The sequence below is a fragment of the Uranotaenia lowii genome, chromosome 1, assembly GCF_029784155.1.
Source record: "Uranotaenia lowii strain MFRU-FL chromosome 1, ASM2978415v1, whole genome shotgun sequence".
Lineage (NCBI taxonomy): Eukaryota > Metazoa > Arthropoda > Insecta > Diptera > Culicidae > Uranotaenia > Uranotaenia lowii.
This window is the reverse complement of record NC_073691.1, coordinates 3,640,261-3,656,989: the sequence shown is the minus strand read 5'-3', so window position 1 is coordinate 3,656,989 and position 16,729 is coordinate 3,640,261. Positions and strand designations below refer to the sequence as shown.

The following is a 16,729-nucleotide window of genomic DNA, read 5'->3' as shown; positions in this document are numbered from 1 at the left end:
ACCAAAGAACAATCAATAAATAAATAAATAAAATTGTCAAAGTTTTCAAAATGGTCAAAATTATCAAAATTTTCCAAACTGTCCGAATTGCCAAAATTGTCAAAATTACCAAAATTATCGAAATATTCAAAATCGTTAAAATTGTCAAAATTGATAAAATTTGGTAAAATTGCCTAAATTGTCAATTTTTTCAAATTTAGAAAATAGTCAAACTAGCCAAATTATCACAATTGTTGAAATCGTCAAATTTTCAAAATTGTTAAAATGGTTAAAATGCCTAAAATTGTTAAAATTCTCAAAATTCTCAAATTTCTTAAAATAGTCATATTCCTGAAAATTATCAGAATTGTCAAAATCGTCACAATGTCAAAATAGTCGAAATTGTCAAAATCGTCAAAATTGATAAAATTCTCAAAATTGCTATCATTGTTAAAATTGTTAAATTGGTTAAAATTGTTAAAATTGTTAAAATCGTTTAAATTATTAAAATTGTTAATTGGTGAAATTGTCAAAATTGATAAAACTGTTAAAATTGTCAAAATTGATAAAATTGTTAAAATTGTCAAAATTGTAAAAAATGATAAAATTGTTTAAATTGTTTAAATTGTTTAAATGGTTTAAATTGTTTAAATGGTTTAAATTGTTTAAATTATTTAAATTGTTGAATTTGCTTAAATTGTTAAAATTGTTAAAATTCTCAAAATTATTCATATTTCCATCAGTTTTTTTTAATTTCTCAATTCACGCGTTCACTTGGATCTCCATTAATAGTTATGACGTTTTGTTTTTCTAATGTTTATTTAGATAAGTCTCACAATCATGGATGAAAGATCAAACCAACTTCTTGAAGTTCCTTCTGGATACATCCTATTTCAAACAGCGGACTCACAAAAGCAATAGATACCGGACATACATAGATATAGATATCTAACACCACGCGCTGTTTTTCTTCTTTCCGGTTGAACAAACTTGTTGCATATGAAAACTTTATTTTGTTTTTCCCGAGATTATTGATGAGTCATCCAGTCAGCTCTCCCAACTCCATCTTCCGATGCAGCAGCAGCAGTGGCATTGCACAATTTATGTCTTGCTGCACGTTTTCATGGGGACGTAAATGATGCCGTAAACAATTAGATTTCATTTGCGCTTTGAACTGTTGACAGTTATTGATAGTCGAGTGAGTATTCGACATCTTAATTTATTTATCCAAGAAGAAAAATATCCTATGTAACGTCAGATCTTTAAAATTAACTTTTTCCGGACTGACCTAACGTGAGTGTCTGAGCAGATGCAACACGTTTATTCCCCCTTCCCCAACTGGATCAAAACTACCTCTGAGCTAACTGGAGGACTCCGGTGCGCTCACAAATATATATTTTTCTTCGTTTTTTTTTGACATTTTCTTGGAACCGAGCCAGCAATAAGTTGTAGCTGCTGTGTCCCGGTGCTGGTGGTGGTTTTATTTGGGTGCATCCCCGCCGTCAGCTTAACGGTTGTTTATTTGTCCACCGGGTCCGGAATCGAGAAAAAGCGGAACTACACATGTGACGAGCGAAATTTGTTTGGAGCTTTAAACTGTGGTGCACTTGTTTTAAAAGCGGTAGTTAACATTTGTAGGATCAACGAAGGGAGAAAAGTTTTCCCCCGAAAGGAAATCGGAGGTGGTGGTGGTTTCAGCGGAACGGGAAACGTAAACTGTCACTACCACCACCACCACCACCCAAAAAAGTGAACGGAAGGGCAAAACAGTCGTTAAAAATGCTTGTTGAACCATTCCGCTAAGTAGGACAAAGTTGGACAGACGGTTATCCGGATGAAGACATGACATTTGAGATCCAAAAACATTGATGGACGACATCGTTTCTGTTGTTGTAGAAAGTTATGATCACTAGTCATGAAGAAAATGGCCAACATTGCAATAATGGCATGAACATCCTCAGAAAGTTGGAACTTTTAGCTTTTATTTATTCAAAAATAAAGGAAACATTGTTGGGTTTTGTAACATGACGAATCAGTGCGTTTACCACTTACATTCTTCATTTTAAATATCTCGACATATTACTAATGAAGTGTACCTGATAGGGTCGGTGTTGTCATTCAGTACCATAAATAACTTTTTTGTGTCATAAATTGCTTGTGTACCATTTTTGTTAAAAACCAGTTTAAAGTTGTACAATTTGTGTCATATTTTACCTTGATTTTACATGGTAATTATTTGTATTAAATGCTACATAATGTTTCTTGTCAAGGGTAAATATCTAAGACCAGTAGAAGTCTCCTAGATACATATATCTGATATATGGGAGATATATAAGGCATTTATGCACTGGCCAGGTAATTCATTCCAATTCCCAAGGCCAAACACACGAAGAAAAATAATATGCAACAACGTAACCCAGTTCATCCGGTACGGGGAAAAAACCTGTCAAGCAAAAGCATTTCCTGTCCAAAAAAATCACTCTACTTAGCATTCCAGCAAGCCGCTTTCTTCTTCCACCTGACCACACTCCAATAAAATGTCGAATCTAATTATTCACCTTCATTTTTCTTCTGGTTTCTCCGGTCTTTTCCAGGTTAACGAAATGCATCTGCTCGCCCTCCCCTTGATTGCGTGATTGTGGCAGGGTGACCATCAAACATAAACCACTACACTTAAAACCATCATCAGTGGCAAGAAACCGGCAACTGGCAGGATCGATAAAGAAACAGGGAAACACCAAGAAATCCATTCTGGCCTGGCTGTTCGTCTTCTTCCCGCATCGGCATCGGCACACGCAAGAAAAACCACACAAGACGTTGGTGCGGCGCAGCGAAGGTCGCGTGCAACCACCTAGCTAATTATTCCCACCTTCTCCCGGCTCTTCCTTGATCCCAGGTATAAGGTTGCTCGAGGCCCGCCCGCCGGAGGCGGATTTGGTGTTAAGGTTACGACAAATCCAATCACCAAGAAAGCAGAAGAGAGGAATTGAAAATTACCCACCCAACCGAACGACCGATGATGACGATGGAGGCCATCGGCCTTGACGGACGTTTCTGTTGCTGCCGCCGGATCTTCTACTCCCAATGCGGGGAACAGCCACGATTTACGGCCGTAGGATAAGTTAAGCTAAGGATATACAGTGAAAGAGTGAAGCGACGACATCAACAAAAAACCGGAATCTAATCTTTTCGCCCATACTGTATAGAAAACAGGACAAATCCCGAAGACTTAAGGGTGGCTCCAGAGAGTTGCCGGTTATTTTTTGTTCAAGTCTCTCTGGCCCAAGAAAGGAGGAACCAAAGGCACGCAATTGAATTTCGTTGCCACTGCTGCTGATTTGTGGTCCCAGCTCCTCGTTGCTCTCTAGCTAAAGCAGCAGCTGAGTGGCTTGTGTTGGCCATTGTAGAAGTAAAAGGTCACCGGTCCCACGACATCGACAAGCGGATACAAGGTTATTAACGCCATCGTCCGTTCGTGTGGTGCTGGAAATAACATTGGCCTACTTACTTTACCATCGCCACTTGTGGCCAATAAGAAATCACAAAAACCTATCGAAACCAGGCGCAAGAAGGTGGTCTGTGGTGTGGAGCGGCACGGATCGAGTACCAGCACCAATAGGAAGAGTGGTCCGGTTCCGCTCCGGTAGGAGGAAGTACGTGTGTGGGCTAAATAAAAAGTCCCAACGAATCGACGACGATAAAAGTGAACCACCGCCGTTCGTTTGTTACTTTCTAAGGTTGGAATCGCCAAACGGCCGTCGAAGGAAGGAACAAAGGATCTCAGTCAGGTCAATCCTTAATTTAGTTTACTGGCTAGTTGGTGGTGAAGCTAACTGCATAACAACAACAACAGCTGCTTGTGAAGGACCTTGGCGACCTTCGATTGTGCCCTTTGCTTGTTGCCTCGCTGCAAATGTTTGGACCACCGAGAAGTGAAAAGATGGAGCTGAACAACGAGAACATTCAGTCGGCGTCGGAGATTGTTGAAAGTGAGTATCAACCACTTGGTTTATTTGTTTATTTATTCATTATTAAGTCAAGCTTTGTAGACTACAATACTTGGTTTGATCGTTACTGTAACGGAAAAATACTCAATTTAAAAAAACAACACTTACACAGTAAACGAAAATTACCGAGTTCGGTAATTTTTTTACCGAAATCCTAACATGTGTAAATCGTTAAACTGCTCGGTAATTTTCTCGGTAAAAAATAAACGAACATCGGTAAATAAAGAATCGATTTACCGATGTTCGTTTATTTTTTACCGAAAAAATTACCGAACAGTTTAACGATTTACACATGTTAGGATTTCGGTAAACAAATTACCGAACTCGGTAATTTTCGTTTACTGTGTACACAATAAGAGCATTTTTTGTTGAGGTGAAATTTATTTTCAGTCTCCAGCCAAAACACAATTAAGAAAATTAACAAAAAACGACAAAAACGAAAAAATGATAAAAATGACAAAAATGACACAAACCTCGCGTGAGCTTTCATTACGTCGTATGAAACATCTTAAGAATTCACAGAAAACTGCTGCAAAAGTTAGCAAAATAACTTCAAAAATTGTATTTCACGTATTAGAACATGTTGTTCAGGCTACCAACATTGTAAAAGGAAAAAAGTTGCTTCTAGTTTATGTCAGCTTAATGAAAGCTCACGAGAGAAATGATAAAAATGACGAAAATGGCAAAAATGACAAAAATGACAAAGATGATAAAAATGACAAAAATGACAAAAATGCTAAAAAATGACAAAAATGACAAAAATGACAAAAATGACAAAAATGACAAAAATGACAAAAATGACAAAAATGACAAAAATGACAAAAATGACAAAAATGACAAAAATGACAAAAATGACAAAAATGACAAAAATGACAAAAATGACAAAAATGACAAAAATGACAAAAATGACAAAAATGACAAAAATGACAAAAATGACAAAAATGACAAAAATGACAAAAATGACAAAAATGACAAAAATGACAAAAATGACAAAAATGACAAAAATGACAAAAATGACAAAAATGACAAAAATGACAAAAATGACAAAAATGACAAAAATGACAAAAATGACAAAAATGACAAAAATGACAAAAATGACAAAAATGACAAAAATGACAAAAATGACAAAAATGACAAAAATGACAAAAATGACAAAAATGACAAAAATGACAAAAATGACAAAAATGACAAAAATGACAAAAATGACAAAAATGACAAAAATGACAAAAATGACAAAAATGACAAAAATGACAAAAATGACAAAAATGGCAAAAATGACAAAAATGACAAAAATGACAAAAATTACAAAAATGACAAAAATGACAAAAATGACAAAAATGACAAAAATGACAAAAATGACAAAAATGACAAAAATGACAAAAATGACAAAAATGACAAAAATGGCAAAAATGACAAAAATGACAAAAATGACAAAAATGACAAAAATGACAAAAATGACAAAAATGACAAAAATGACAAAAATGACAAAAATGACAAAAATGACAAAAATGACAAAAATGACAAAAATGACAAAAATGACAAAAATGACAAAAATGGCAAAAATGGCAAAAATGACAAAAATGACAAAAATGACAAAAATGACAAAAATGACAAAAATGACAAAATGACAAAAATGACAAAAATGACAAAACTGACAAAAATGACAAAAACGACAAAAACGACAAAAATGACAAAAATGACAAAAAGGACAAAAATGACAAAATGACAAAAATGACAAAAATGACAAAAATGGAAAAAAATTACAAAAACGACAAAAATGACAAAAATGACAAAAATGACAAAAATGGCAAAAATGACAAAAATGACAAAACTGACAAAAATGACAAAATGACAAAAAAGACAAAAATGACAGAAATGACAAAAGTTACAAAAATGAAAAAAATTACAAAAATGAATAAATGACGAAAATTACGAAAATTACGAAAATCAAAAAAATGACAAAAAATGACAAAAATGACAGAAATGACAAAAATGACAAAAATGTCAAAAATTACCAAAATGACAAAAATGACAAAAAATGACAAAAATGACCAAAATGACAAAAATGACAAAATGACAAAAATGACAGAAATGACAGAAATGACAAAAATGACCAAAATAACAAAAATGACAAAAATGACAAAAATGATAAAAATGACAGAAATGACAAAAATGACAAAAATGACAAATCTAACACAACTGACAAAAATATCAAAAATAACAAAAATGATTTAAATGGCAAAAATGTCAAAAATGACAAAAATGACATATATGACAAAAATGACAAATATGACAAAAATGACAAAAATGACCAATATGACAAAAAGACCAAAATGACAAAAATGATAAAAATGACAAAAATGACAAAAATGACGAAAATGACAAAATGACAAAAATGTCAAAACGAAAAAATGACTAAAATAACAAAAATGACAAAAATGATGAAAATGACAAAAATGGCAAAAATGACATAAATTACATAAATGGCATAAATGACCAAAATGTGGAAAAGGAACAAAAATGTCAAAAATATCAAAACTGTTAAAAACGAAAATGACACAAATTCTACAAAAATGACAAAAATGACCAAAATGATCAAAGTGACCAAAATGACCAAACTGACCCAAATGACCAAAATGACCAAAATGACGTTAATGACATAATTGATTATAATGACAAAAATGAACAAAATGGCAAAAAAGATCAAAATACAAAAAATGATAAAAATTAAAAAAATGACAAAAATACAAAGATGACAAAAATACAAAATTGAAAAAAATGACAAAAATATAAAGATGACAACAATGACAAAAACGAAAAAAATTACAAAAACTACAAAAATGACACAAATAATAAAAATAACAAAAATGACAAGAATGATAAAAATGACTAAATAGCAAAAATAACAAAAAATGTCAAAAAATGACGATATGAACAAAATACAAAAATGACAAAAATGGCAAAAACTACAAAAGTGACAAAAAATGACAAAACGATCAAAATGTCAAAAAGTGTACATATTTTCTTGAATAAATTTTATGAGAATGAATTTCGTACTTCCTATAGCACTTTTTTTTCAGCAAAAAAGAAATCTACTTATCATCTTTACAGAAATATTTTAAAAACATCCAACTAGGTTTTTTTTATCCTTCAACATCATCAATAATAATAATGATTTCTTCATTAGTGATCAAGGCTTACTTGGTTACTCTAACGAATTAGAAAATAATGAACAAACGATCAAGGAAGATCAGTTTAAAGTCTAGCCATCAATCAAGGCGGAGGAGAGCAAACTTTGATGTTTATTAAGCTAGATCTTGAAATCCCTAACAGTTATATTTTAGTATATCGTTATCAAGTACGTTATATAAACCTTTTTTAATAAATCTATTCTTATATAAAAATATAATGGGTTTAAAACATTATTATGATTCAGATCGCCTCTACTTTGTCGCCTTCAAAAAGGACTTCAAACCGCGGGGCACCTCCAATACCCACTACTTCAGCATCGACGATGAGCTGGTGTACGAGAACTTCTACAACGATTTTGGGCCCCTAAACATCAGCATGCTGTACCGGTATTGTTTGATGCTAAACGAAAAACTCCGCTCGCCTGCCCATGCCAAGAAGAAGATCGTTCACTATACGACGGTTGACGCTTCGAAAAGGCTAAATGCGGCCTATTTGATGGGGGCCTATTCGGTGATCTATCTGAAACGGACTCCGGATGAGGCGTTGAAACCGTTGACTTCGGGATGTAACGTGCTGACGTATACCAAGTTTTGTGATGCTTCGTATGTGTACTCTGGCTATCGGATATCGTTGTACGATTGTATTCACGCGGTGGCCAAAGCGCTGGACGCGGGCTTTTTCAATTTTGAGGATTTTGACGCTCAGCAGTATGAGCATTACGAACGGGTTGAGAATGGAGACTTCAACTGGATCGTTCCGGATAAATTTTTGGCGTTTTGTGGACCACACAACAAGTCGCGGCTGGATAATGGTTATCCGATTCATGCTCCGGAGACGTATTTCAAGTATTTTCGCAAGCACAATGTGACAACGATCGTACGGCTGAATGTTAAGATCTACGATGCGGCAAGGTTTACCGCGGCCGGTTTCATCCACCACGATATGTTCTTCGTGGATGGGAGTACGCCTAATGATGCTATCCTTAAGAAGTTCTTGGTCATCTGCGAGCAGACGGAGGGAGCGATCGCGGTTCATTGTAAAGGTTTGTTTGATCATAATTTTAATCATAATTAATTCTGTACTAACGCTGTTTTTTCTCTCTTTAAGCTGGGCTTGGTCGGACGGGAACCCTTATCGGTGCTTATCTCATCAAACACTACAACTTCAACGCACTGGAAGCGATAGCTTGGTTACGGTTATGTCGACCTGGCTCCGTTATAGGTCACCAGCAGCAGTGGATGCTGAGTAAAGAAGCGTCCTTAATGAGAGACGGTATAGCCTACCGAAAAAAGCATCCCAATGCGGTGCCCGTAAAGCACGAGTACGGTATCTACAGTATTCGAAGGTTTGGAAACGACGAGGAAGAACAGGAGCAGGTCGTCAACAACACTTCGATACGAAGCTACGTATCGAGTTCGGGATCTTCGTCGTCGAATTCGTCTTCGGCAGCTTCCTCTACAACGACCACTCCAGTAGCAGTAAAAATACCGGACGCAACTTCCTCCAGCGTCTGCAACAACCGAGTGCAGATGCTGTTGAAGGAACGGGTGCGAGGCATCTCCCACAAGGTGGACACTATGCGACTGAACGATGAAGACGAACAGCAACAGCAACAACAGAGCAATCAGTTAAATAATAACTTTGACGGTGGAACAACTGCTGCGGTTGTGGAGTCGCGACGCCGTTTGGTAGCCGTCGACGTCGTTGACGGTGCACCGAAAGCACCGCTGATAACATCGGATACGAAATGTGCCACCATTCCGGTAACGCGGAGGTCCAAATCCGTGCGGACCAACCGGTTGATCACGATGGAGCAATCTCAGCAGACGCAGGGGGACAAACTCAACCAGATCAAGGCCATGCGGAGGCGACCCTCGCGGTCGGCCAATGTGATCACTCAGTGGTAAGCGATTTTGTGCTTTCTTAGTTTTATGCTTTTTCACTGTTGTTTTATTTTCTGGGCAGCTTATTACCTAGATTCTAAGTGCTTTGGATATGTTGTTTTCGGACTGATAGGTTAGAGCGATGACGAGTGAGAGTGAGAAGTAGTTTTCAATGGTTTAGAACTGCACATTTTTTCAAGCTTAAGCCACTGCTTTTGTTTTCAATAAAACAATATAACCTGTAGAAACTTGTATAAAAGTTTTGAAAACGAGAGTTTGCTAGTGGGTTAAAATACACCTGATGTAAAGTTTTTAAGGCTCCTAGAGAAATATCACTTATCACTTCTCATCGCTGATACCCAAATTTGTTGTCAAAATTACTTCGGTATCTGTTCATAGCTAAAACGGTACTTCTTCTGTGGAAAAACAACCTCTGTTAACAATATTTACTAATATTGTGAATTTATACTTTTCTCTATTTCAATGCTATCGAAACTATCATGGTTCTGGTGTAATTGTAAATTTCCAAAACTAACACCCTTATACCACAAACGAAAACCAACAGCCATGAAGAAACTGTAACTAACAATCGGTTTAATCTGAACCACCTGCATCATCACAACCATCATCATCACCATCACCACCACCACCATACTCGTGCTAAATCTCAACCATTCCGCAACACACCGAACGCTATTAATCCGAACAACGCCAACAACAACAACAATGCCACGACAACAACTACCATCAATACCAGCAACAACATCAACAACAACGCCATGAACTACAGTGACAAGGACCACAACTGTTCGGCGTCCCCCGCGGCGTCGATCAGTGTCCAAGCCAATAATCTCTTGAATCAAATCGCTTCATCCATATGCAACAACAACAACAACAATACCACCATCCAACATTCGCAACAACAACAAAATCACACGACTACGATCGCCATTGGGGAACGAATAGGAGCCGAAGCAGTGGTGACATCCGCAGCAACGTCAAACAGGCAGCGGCAATTAGCAAAGGTAGCAGCGGCGGGGAAGGCAGTGCCATACGAATCATCAGAAGGAGTTCCTGTGCCAGCTGTTACGCCATCTATCAACAGCACCAGCAGCAGCAAAATAGAACCAGCAACAACTGAGGGCAGCAACAGTTGTAACAATACCACTTCTAGTTTAGGTAACACCACCAGCAGCACCACAACCAGCACCTCCAACAGTACAGCGTCTTCGGGTTCAGCGAGTACAACAACAACAGCGACCACCACCACCACCTTGTTGTTGCAGTGTACGGCTGTGTCGAAACAGAGCAATAGGCTGTTTAGCAAAAGGTAAGTTATGACCCTGTTTATTATATGTTAAAAGCACTGCTGATGATACCACGCTTCATCAACGTTCAAATGTCTGCAGAAATTGCTTTCACTGCTACATGGAGCTTTGAAAGTTTGTTAGGAAAGGGGTCACGTGTCTTCACCTACGTTTAAAGTTAAATTTGTTAAATAGAAGACGTCGAGCATTGCACTTGAAATAAGCTTCACAACAATGGTTCTATTGTGTTTCTTTTGTAGATTTGAGGTAAATAAAGCTTGAAGAAAAGTTCCATCCGAAGAAGAGAAATACTGTTCGGTGCGAAAAATACCCCTTCAAGTGTTCAACGAGTAATAGGTTAACTCGAACAGCAGTGTCAACAACTCGTTGTGTTCTTTCAGTTTGAAGTTCGTCCCATCTCCCGCAACCATTATTGACGTATCTCATTCATTATTTTAACCTACAAATTCGAATGAAGTGTTCCCATTTGGTGACATGAGGTTAAATGCCTATTGTTTCCAGAAAGAATTTCAACTTGAGTATCGTGTTAAGATTTTTTTATTGTTATGCTGAAATTGATTTGGAAGTAGCACAACAGAGGTTCCAATTTCTATGGTTTGATGCATTCCAGGGTACACCTTTAAGAAAAGTATTTATGATTATGGCTTGAAAAACAAAAAAACTTTTCCCATAGAAAAATTCGTCATTGAATATCGTGTTTCTTTGGAGCCTTTGATCTTTCATATTCAGTTGGCAGTCGTTTCAAGCAATTCGGAGTCATAATGCTCGACGTGGGAAGAGTAATCAAGTCGGAAATCTATATCCTTTCCTTAGGAAGGTCGTGGGGCAGGAAAGCCATTTGAACGTTGAGTAGGCGATGATACTTTGGGAGGTCATTGAACTGGGAATCCATTGTGGGGTCGTCGAGTCTATATTCATTGGAAAGTCATCGATCAAAGGAAGGTTGTTGGACCGGGGAAAAAATTGGGAGGTTGTTCGACTAGATGTCAGATCTCTTCGCTAACGACACGAGATCTGACGTCTCCTCGTAACGACCCCACGCAACAGAGGTCAGCCAGCGGGTTTGGCGTAGTGGTTAGAGTTCAAGTCATCTACACCAAGGTTCATGAGATTGAATCACGGTCATGGTATACAGAGTACTTTCTGTGGTCTGGTGGTTTTAGTATTTTTAAGATGCTAGCCATCATAACATTGAAAAAAGGTACGCTTAGACTCAAGGGATGATCTCTGCTCTTGTGACTCGAGATCTGATATCGGGCTTGAACGCACAAACATTTGTTCTTGGTGACTATCGCTTCTCGGCCTAAATGCTAAGATAAAAGTGTAGTGTTCTTGGTGACTCGAAGTTCAACTTCTTATCAGTAAAATTCGGGGTTTGTCACATTTGGGCCATCGTGTATCATTCGAGAGCAGATTATGCTGGACTCGCGCCTGTTAAAACACACGCGCATGACTTAACGTAACTACCCGGATGATTCCCAACGATCTTCTAGTGGCAAGCAGATACTCAAGCTTGAATTTCTCACTAGAAGCAATAGAATACGATGTTTTCTGTCCTTAATAGCAACGAGTTGGAATAGATAAAATAAGCTCTAATAAAAGCTTGAGTATCTTATTGAAAAAGTAGCTTTATTAACTGGAATAAGAATTTCCAACATTTCATATATCACTATAATTTAACGAAACACTCGAATACCTTTCGGGTTAAAAAATACCCTCGCTCTTCCAACGTGTGATGAACTGGGTTATAAGAATGTCTTTTGGTTAGAAAAACAGTCCAGCGTTTCTCCACGTATAGTAATTGTTAAAAAATTTACATTCAAACTCCATGATGGTTCTATTTTGCATACATTTGAACTGTGAATGAACAACATCTGGAAAAAACACCAGCCAAGTGTATGGTTTCTTTGTATGTAGAAATAGTTCGCACCAAAAAAATCAATAGGCAATCATCAGCTCTGCTTTATTCTTTGGCAAGGTTTTCGGGTTGTTCGATTGAATAATTCGGAATTTTCATCGCAACTTTCTCATTACAGGTCTGTTTCGGCTAGCCAACAAATGCAGCAACACCACAAAAACAAGAAAAATGTACAAAACTCCGCGGAAATTGTGGCCAACAGTACTGGCAGTGGCAATTCCCACCCACCAACAGCAACCATGATCTCAACCAGCATCTCCAACTCGGCTGCTACCGTGAACAACAGCAGTAGTACAGCGACCTCAGCACCTGTCACCTCCTCATCTACGGTCATCAAACTGACCGTCAAAGATGAAGTAAAACCCCGCGCCTCGGTGCGCACAGTTCGAAACAACAGCATGGAAAGCTACCACCATCACTATCAGTACATCAACATTCCCAACATCATCACCTACAAGCGGGGGAGATCTAAAATTCCCGCCTCGTCTCGGATACGATCGAGTTTGGTCCAACAGCAGCAGCAAAATCAATCCCAGGACGGAAGTGGCTCCGGTGGGAGTGTTTCTAAGAAAAATAATCAAATTACAGCAGGGGTTGCTGATGGATCAACGTCGGTTTCGGGTGCGATTCAGTTGATTTTGAATAAGCCGAATACTCGACGAACTCGGAACTCCGGTGGAGGAACCGCTCCTCCTCAGTTGAGTCTCGCTGCTGGAGTGGCCACTCCAGCTGGAGAGACTTCTACGACGTCCGTCGGAGAAGACATCAATGGGAATGGAGGTAGTGTGACAACATTTTTAATTGATTGTCGAAGAAGTTTTCTGAATACATGTTGATTTTTTAGGAACCACTTGTTCGGAAACAACCGTTCCGGGGTCCGAAGACGATCGACTGAATAACAATGGGGACATCAACCTGGAGTTGAGAAGCATGACAGCCGATGGTGGAACTTCACCGACAATCGCTACCGGTGAAACCTCCAGTAGTAGCAGTGTCATCAAACGTAACAAACGATCTCGTAGCAGTACAAAGGTGGAGAAGGAGAAGAACGACGAGAAAGGCAGCAAAGTGTTGAGGAAAAATGGTGGAACGACCACGAGCAGTGGCATTCCGGTGGCCACCTCGGGTAGTAGCAAGGGTGCGAGCAGTGAGAGCATTACGACTGCGACGACGACGTCCTCTATTGCCAGCACTCCGACGGCCAGCCTAACGAGGAACACTTTTAGCAGTAGTTCCCTGAATCGGAAGGCTATCGGGGGAAGTAGTGGCGTTACTCGGGGAGGTGTCATCATAGGTAGTGGTGATAAAGAAGGAGCCAGCGTATCGGCTAGCAATTCGCTAAAGACGCGAAAAAAGTAAACAAATCGTACTACTGGGGGTGGGGAGATGTGGGTTGAGTGGATCATTTTTCATTCTATTTTGTTTTTTTTTTCTCGTACTAATCGCAGATTAGTACTTTTGCATTGCATATACAACATTTTTACTTTCTTTTCTAGATAATATTTAAGACCCTTCGTTGGCGGATCAACGAAGAACCCTAACGTACAGAATTGATTTCTGTGATGTGATTTCAACTAATAATGTTTATATAGTTTTTTTTACTGAGAGTCAATTTATTTCTAATGTTTTTTTTTTCTAAATGTTTATTTCTCTTTTTAAAAACCACACAAATCAAATGAAAGTGCAAATTTATCGCCGAGCGATAACACCTCTCTAATCATCTTGAATATGTACAATGTATAAACAAACTAATTACACTACTGGACACAACTGAAACAAAAAAAAATTACATATAATCCAAACTGTTACTAACCTTAGCTTAATGGACAAGAAAAAAAAGTGCACTGAAATAACTGGGGGACGCTAAAGCAGCTCGCTTTGAAAGAGTGAATGTCACCGCTATTGGGAAAGGCAGAACGCGTTTAATTCCTATTTTGATCTGAAAATGCTGTTGACCACCAATTTTGTTTCTCCTTAAAGAGTGAGATTTTTTAGGTGTTAATCATTCCTGGCTTTTCGCATACTAACATTTCGTTTTTTTTTTTGGTAAATATCCATATCAGTTTTAAAACCTGAAAGGGAGTTCATTTTCTTGGAATGAGTATCGTAACCTGAAAAAAAATGTCAAGCAAACTGATTTTATCGAGTAGCGAAAGAAAATCTGTTATAAGTTTAAAGTACAAAAATATATGTACAAACTTATCTATCGATTCATAAACTTTGATGAAAAGTATTGTTTTGCGCGCCATTGTTTTTTTTCCTTTTAGTATGTTCGAGTTTTATGTTTACATTGTTAAACAGCTGAACAAACTGATTGCACCAAGTAGCGAAAGTTTGTTACAAGTTAAAAGTACAATGTATTCACACACTCCCATATCCATCGATAAACCCTTGTAAGAAGTAGTTTTTCGGCACTGGAGTGTTTTCCTTTTAGTATTTTCATGCTCGAATATCATGTTCACATCAGACACAGCTGAACAAACTGATTATGCCTAGTAACGAGAAAATTTGTTATAATTTATAACTACTATGATGGTCCTTATTCTGCGGAAGGTGACGATAGTTGAGTCATCCTACCGTCACGAGACTCTAGTCACCTTATTTCGACAGTCGGTGTGAATGAAGTGGCAGAGTTTCATTACCTAAATTCACCCTAAGTGACGTTCCTCACCTAAAGCGACTCCTGGAACCGAGTGATTCAGGAGACTCGGCTTATCGTCACCATTGGCGCGGCTCCGAATAAAGGCCAATGTGTGTTTAAACTTCCCTTATCAGTTTATGTACTTTGATGAGAGAATTTTTGTCGGCTCTGAGCTTTTCCCTTATATTTTTTCATGCTCGAATATCGTGTTTACATTGGAAAAAAGCTGAATAAACTGTCGTTCCGAATAACCCGAAAATTGATTAGTTATAAGCGCAATCTATTTCTACAATTTCAATAGCTATCGGTAAATCTCAATGAGAAAATTTTTTTAGACATTACTTTACTTTTTCTTTCATTTTTCATGCTTCAATATCATGTTCACGTCAAAAACCCGATTAAAAACTGATTTTTTCTAGAAGTGAGAAATTTTTTTGCAAGCTATAACTTCAGTGCGTTTAACCATTTTTCGTATCGCTTGACGATCCCTGATAAGTAATTTATTTTCAAGCCTGGAGTGTTTAATTCCCATTTTTTTTTTCACGCTAGAGCATCGTGCTTACAATGGTAAACTTTTTGAAAGCTCCTCATTCAAAAGTTTTTGCAACAATGGTTAGTAAGGTTTGTAAATATTTCTTCAAAATGCCGGGACTAAAAATTTTAAACCTTTTAAAGGCGTTTTTCGTTTGTAAGTTTGTGTTTTTTAACCTGCACCAGGTTTTTAACTACTCTGTTTTATAATAGCATATCGAACTGTACAGTATATCGTGTTAACGTTATCGCTTCTTTGGGATACGATCGATTATTATCAGACAAATAATTTAATTTTTGTTTTTCATAGCTTCCGATCATGTTTCCAATAACAACTCACATAGACACAGACAAAAAAGTTGTGCGATGCGGTCTCCCAAAAAGTCAACGCGAGTAATTTTGGGTTTTTATAGTTTTTTTTTTCTGGCAAAAAAAGAATCAATCGTCTGTCGAATTTATACAAAATCAAGTCTTAACCAACCAGTATTGTTTCGTGTCTCGAACTTTTTTTCGAAAAAAAGCAAGAAGATATGTTTTTAATAAAGTATTTTGACGAAAGATTTTAAAAGAAAAAATGACACGAAAACATTAGTAGATCAGCTCTCGAATTACGTAAACCACTGCTACAAAAATTTGACCCGCCAGTCTTAACTCCTCAAAATTTGGTTGGAGTTAAACGTGCTTTAAATTCATGAAGTTAGTTTAAAAAAAACACGTGAATATAGTGCAATTGATTGTTAAGAGAGACGAAAATTATTACAAAAACAAAAGAAAAATAAGCTTAATATTTGAAACGAAAGATACAGTAACAAGAATAGCGTTGTGGAAACGACAATTCACCCGTATGGTCAAATTTGTTTGTCGAATTGTTAGCAAATTTTTGTGTTTCATCCGTTTCATCAAATATGCGAAAACAGATTCCTTTACCTTACCACTGAAACACAACTCGTACTAGACATTTGCATTCGGTAATACCCCACTAAAGATGGAAATAATCTAATCAGATAAACAGAGATTTAACATGTATTTCTAAGAACAGGAAAAAGATGAAAACATTTAACTGTAATTCTTACTACTCACTTAGTCAAGGAAAAGAGTAACAAACATAACTAACAAAACAAAATAAACAATTTGCTTACCATAGGCATAGACGAATGATTACGGGGAAAAAGAAATCATACAACATAGTTACATAACACATGCCTAGAATAGAGTGCAAAGTGCAAATCCACACACACACAAATTAGAAA

The 16,729-nt window shown here is 37.2% G+C and overlaps 1 protein-coding gene across 2 annotated transcripts in view; it reads left to right on the top strand.

The window, feature by feature from the left end:
• LOC129738468 (tyrosine-protein phosphatase cdc-14) overlaps nucleotides 1-14,509 on the top strand; it is a 42,506-nt gene extending 27,997 nt beyond the window's left edge. The window contains exons 2-7 of one of the 2 annotated variants that reach the window (XM_055729678.1): nucleotides 2,574-3,968; nucleotides 7,423-8,220; nucleotides 8,286-9,081; nucleotides 9,819-10,391; nucleotides 12,426-13,087; nucleotides 13,152-14,509. In XM_055729678.1, coding sequence (XP_055585653.1) covers nucleotides 3,893-3,968; nucleotides 7,423-8,220; nucleotides 8,286-9,081; nucleotides 9,819-10,391; nucleotides 12,426-13,087; nucleotides 13,152-13,666 — 3,420 coding nt within the window. In that variant the 5' untranslated portion in view covers nucleotides 2,574-3,892 and the 3' untranslated portion in view covers nucleotides 13,667-14,509. Of the gene's footprint in view, nucleotides 1-2,573; nucleotides 3,969-7,422; nucleotides 8,221-8,285; nucleotides 9,082-9,626; nucleotides 10,392-12,425; nucleotides 13,088-13,151 lie in introns of both variants that reach the window. The other variant, XM_055729677.1, reaches the window with a different exon arrangement.
• Nucleotides 14,510-16,729: the final 2,220 nt, after the last annotated feature.